The 5,343-nt window shown below is 47.5% G+C and overlaps 1 protein-coding gene across 1 annotated transcript; it reads left to right on the forward strand.

The window, feature by feature from the left end:
* Positions 1-2,858: 2,858 nt before the first annotated feature.
* On the forward strand, positions 2,859-5,011 carry LOC135386883 (uncharacterized). Its single transcript, XM_064616394.1, has 5 exons — positions 2,859-3,208; positions 3,272-3,446; positions 3,915-4,066; positions 4,694-4,837; positions 4,911-5,011. Exons 2-5 carry the CDS (start codon positions 3,284-3,286, stop codon positions 4,986-4,988), a joined length of 537 nt encoding a protein of 178 aa, XP_064472464.1. The 5' UTR covers positions 2,859-3,208; positions 3,272-3,283; the 3' UTR covers positions 4,989-5,011.
* The last annotated feature ends 332 nt before the right edge of the window (positions 5,012-5,343 follow it).

The raw sequence follows: 5,343 nt of genomic DNA on the forward strand, positions 1-5,343 counted from the left end.
CCTCGTTGAAAGACAGTAGGATCATCCTTGCCTTTGTGTGTGAGGGAAAGCACTGGACTGTTTGTTTGGGCTCTGATAGAACTGACCAACAGGGCAACACTGCTTTGACTGTGGTCGTGTTTCCTCTCACCATAACATATATTATAGTCCCTCATGGTGGTGTACAAGCACTGCCATGTAGTGAGGTGAATTGGATCCTTTGAAACGTGCCATCCAGCACACCCCGAATACTGAGCTGCATAGTACGCTGAGTGCAATGCCGTCACGTAGTTTCCCTAACATAAACAAATAGTTTCGTGAAGGCAAAAAAAGGACATTCCAGTACAACATAGTGTTTTACAAGTGCCTGCACAGGCCGCCTCTATTGCATCTTCCTCTGTTTTTGTCGGTGGGGTGTGGCACAGCCCAAAATCATGTGCATAATAGGAAGCTTGGAAGACAAACGAGACCTTGCCAGTTTGGAACATTGCAGACATATCAGCAAGGCAGGTATCTCCAAATCTGACAGAACCTTATAATTTTATGGAGCTTTTTCCTTTGATGATGTTCTCTGTAAAAGCACCCGATCAGTTACAAATATAATAACACTTTAAACCTCCATCTTTCAATCTTTTTACCCCTGTGCCTTTAGTGACTCTTGGCTGCCTTCTGCGCATTTCTTCTCAACATGCCTGAAAATCTGAAATCAGTAAAAATAAGCAATGTCCTCAGTTTCAACATAATCCTCATGTGTTTCGTAATTTTGTTGCTCCAGTTAAGAATACAGTATGATAATTCTGAGTAAAAACACAAATACAAAATAATAGGAATCATTAAGCACAACGAAAGATTATTGATAATTGCCGAAACCACGATATTTCTTACTCATATACCGACTTCGGTGTTAAGATAGAACAGGTGACAGACAGTCCGATTACACAGATTTTACGAACACGTCACCAGAATTAGTCCAACTTGGCACTATGGGTGTACATTACGCACCAGTCTGCCGGTTTATGCCACTGAATCATTTGCTACAACACTGGCAAATAAGAGCGTTGAACGCGAAAGGTGTGTAGCATGAGACGCACTTACCTGCTTCAGAATTGCACTCGTACGTCTTAATTCACTTGGAAGTTGTGTACCTACATTCACCTGGTGCTGCTGCTGCCTGGACTGAGAAGGTGCAGCTGAGAAAAAGTGGACTGGCACTTGTTGCATCTGTAGTAACAGAGCGGCCCATTTTACAATTTTGTACATACGCCCTCACCTTTTGAACCTGGAGCATGAAACTCGCAGGCGTTGCTGAAATGTTCCCTCACCTCTTGAACATCGACGGACGAGCGGGACATCCAGCGAGGAACTTGAACGGAATATTTGGCAAAGCTGCTTCACCACTACAACAAATCGCATCCTCAAGCCATGCTCAAGCAAACAAACCGCTGTCTGCTAGCGCGGCAGACTGCAAGGCGGCGGCAAAGAAAGGCACGTGACATCACTTCTAGCGCATGCGCAGCGCAACTCATTTTCCTCTCCCGAAGGCCAAGTCGAACCGACAACGACGCCACTGCCGGACTGGCGTCCCGATTTTCTCCAAAAAAAGAACGAAAGGAAGGAACGATTTGTGAATGTTTTGGTAGCGTTTTGACTTACCTTAGCCGATTTTAGCTAAATGCTTCTTTATTGCATTTTGTACACAAACACTTGGCCTGAAACCAGCGAAACTATGATTTAGGCATTCGGCCATTCTGTTGTGTGACGGGGTACGTTGTAGCGGAATGGTGAAAGTAGGTGTTTGGGCACATTCCCTCCGATGCCAATACATGGGTTAGTCGTGATGTTGCCCACATCTGTGAGGCCGACTACAGCTGGCTCAACAGCCACCACATACGGACGACACCGAGCAAGCCGAAACCGAAACTGCGCGATTCAGGACGGCGCGACCTTTTGAGTAACGACATTATCCTGGTGAAAAAATGGTTAATTATGGCCAACTGAACATGAACACACATTTTTTTTCTCCAAAAGCGCGTTAAATGAGCGCTGTCCTCCCTGCGCTCCTGTGTTGCGCAGTTTCGGTTTTGGTTGTGGTTACGCTCCTGCATGGCCTGCAGCAGGGACTGTCTTGCATTCTGCTGTTTCACTCTGCATGAAAAACCAAAAATAATAAGTAAATCAATGAGTTTCGGTATTTAGTGGTCTAGTTATTGCTCGTTCTCTTCAAGAGAATTTCCGACTGGTCGTGTGTATGTATGTTCATAATAATAATTGCTAGCTTTGCCTTGCGACGTAAGTAAATGAGCGATACTACAGTGTCCGCACTGGTTCGTTGGATAATTTTGTTTTCCTAAGGGTTCTTCAAAGAACGCTGAGATCGCAACACTCGGCATACCGTGTTTGAGGTTCCTCTGCAGCTGTCACGGTTTTAGCGTCCGCTACGGGCATCGACCCTGCGACCTTCGGTACAGAAGGCGAGCACGCTACCCACCAAGCCACCGAGATGCATGTTTAGAGGCAGAAGCTCCCTGCTAGATGACTCAATTGTCAAACCCCAAAAACAAATATTCTCAAAAATTCTCAAAGAAGGACACCGTGTGATAATTATGTGAATAATACTTCTGTGCCTCGCACATTTTAGCGCAATGTATTTGACTGGTCTTCCGCTCCGATGTCAATACATGTATGCAGAGTACATTAACAGCGGTTTCTAGCGGAATTGTTGAGGTGCTCTGGTGATGTACACCCCTTTGGCAACGCTGGCCCCGTGACTTCGTCTCATTTCATATCGTACCATGTCGTCCGACGAAGTAGCTGCACCGACTACTCGGACCTCGAGGGTTCCCCAAGTTTCGCGGGAAAGGATGGAAGCCCTAGTGAGCTACATGGAGGCTCACCGCCACCTTGCAAATCCCGCAGACGAAATGTCCGGGAACCCACGAGGTGGAGGGACTCTCGACGCACAGTGGAACGTGCTTACGGAAGTCCTAAATAGAGGCCAAGTGTACCAACGAACGGCACAGCAGTGGAAGACTGTGTGGCGCAACAAGCGCCAAACCATTAAAAAAAGTACTCGACGTGGAAGGCTGCCTGTGCTCGCACAGGTAATAGAAAGACTTTCGAGGATGCCGTGGGGGAATTTTCCGAATTGGACGCCCGGGTGCTGCAGCTCTTGGGATCCTGCCGAGTCGACCATTTTGCCACCTCGACTCGAGTTTATTCGAGCGTTGTTGTAAGTGTCCTTTTTGTTGCTTTCCGCGCTCTAGACGTTGTTTCGATATGACATATATTACAGGGCCCGCGTTACATGGACAGCACCGACACGCAGGCCACAACATCTGCTGCATCGCTCGAAACAGAGGAGGGCGAAATGGAAGAGGAGGCAGGAAGCACGGGGGTGACAGGGGTCGAAGACTCGGATAGTGATTGGTTTCACTCCGCGGAAGAGCCTCCTCGACATGTTCCAACGGGTAAAAGCATTTTACCAGACACGTGAGCGTAGGCTGTTGAGTTACTCAGTACATAGCTTTTTCTTTTGCTTTGAACTAAGCATTTAAGTGCGCCCAAACACGCAAACAGGGTATATGAAATCTAGTCAGACATGAGCACTGCTAGGCCAGCCAGCGCAATTCATCGTACGTTAGTCGATAAGATAAAACGGTATAAAGCGGCACTGGTAAGATTACACGTCAAACAAGAAGCTTCTTCTTGTATCAAGCCAGTGTGTGGAAGTTACGCTGATGCATAAGCCTTTTCACTTCTGTAAAATGTCGCAGCTCGTCCTGTCGTGTTCTTCGCTTGTGTTTGGTCTTCCCTGCGCTTTACCATACCGAAAATTTAGAAGCTTTCTGTCATGGCCATGTCATACTGTCTGCAGTTTGATCATCCATGGAGTCCTTCGTGTTCTATGCAACATTTCAATGTTCACTTCCCCACAGCAACATCAAGTCCGCCACGGCCACGGACGCGTCGGGAGGTCATGGAGAGCCGCGTGGATGAATTGATGGCGGGGTCCGCGGAACACTGGCGTGTCATGCGAGAGCTCACCCAGCAAGTGGGTAGGTTGGCACTGGGCCAGGAAACCATGGAGGTAAGAAACTAAGGAGATGCCCTAAGCGCCTCCCCCAATGCAAGCGAGCGTGCTGTGACCCGCGCATGGCATTGTGGTTAGTTGCCCACACACGTGACCCATAAACGCCACTGCAAGACGTCATAAATCATGGCATCCTCCATGTCCGCGGCGTATCTTACCTGAATACAGAGACGATCTGCGGCCGAATAACTTGTTTCCGCTTTCATAACATCTTTGGAGTTAGAAGTTATCACACCCGTTGAAACACAAGATAGATAATCTCAGTGTGGAAGCAATGGGTCACTAAATCGCTAGAAGACGTACGTACGTCATCTCATCGTGACATTACCTGGCTTCTCTTCTGTTTTGCTCAACTTTTGCTGTGATTTATCACGCGGCAAATGTTGAAACAACCCATAATCTTCAAAGTATTGTGCGAATGGACTCCTTGAAGGTAAGACGTTTGCTGAAGATGAGGTTTGCTAAACTTCCAGGCCTCCGCGTAGACCGCCATAACGCCGAAACATGTGGGGACCACGTGACCGGGCAACCAGATGGGCGTGGTATTGCCAGGAGCGACCGCTAGAGGGGTCCCACGGCCCTCCGATCTTATAGCCCTCTCCTTAGTTTCTTACCTCCATGCAGGAAACCCTGGCTGGCGCCATGAACAACTTGGCGCAGGGCCAGGAAACCCTGGCTGGCGCCATGAACAACTTGGAGCAGGGTCAGGAAACCCTTATTGCCGCCGTCAACAACTTGGCGCGCCAACAAGAGACCTGCCACAATGAGGTATTAAAGTATTTAGGATGCCATGCTATCTGTGTGCTTAGATGTCAGCTAATGTTGAGCGTATTTGTTTCAGATTCTCTCCCTGTTCCGTATGGCCCTCGCTGTGCTTGCCCGCGCAGCTCCTCCTCCCTGGCTGCCCTCGCACGAATAACTGCGAGGCAGCAGGCCCTTACGGCAATCGTCGTCGATGTAAATATCGTAAATGTAATGTAAATATTATATAAATATTGTAAATATTGTAAATATTATGTAAAGTATAGCGTAAACAAGTGTAAGTAAATGCTTCCCTCAACATATGTCTGAACTATGTCAAGTTGGCCGCACTTAATTAGCACTTATCGCGCTACTAATACGCTGAAAATGCCACAGAATTAAATTAGTTACCTAATTGTCAAAAGTAGTTTTGGAAGTTACTAATTAGACAACGTAGTTGCAACAACCCATTCACTTGTCCGCGTGTATTTCCCTCACGAATCTGCATGTGAGGTAGTTCAGGGCTGAGAACA

This window comes from Ornithodoros turicata, chromosome 3 (genome assembly GCF_037126465.1).
Source record: "Ornithodoros turicata isolate Travis chromosome 3, ASM3712646v1, whole genome shotgun sequence".
NCBI lineage: Eukaryota > Metazoa > Arthropoda > Arachnida > Ixodida > Argasidae > Ornithodoros > Ornithodoros turicata.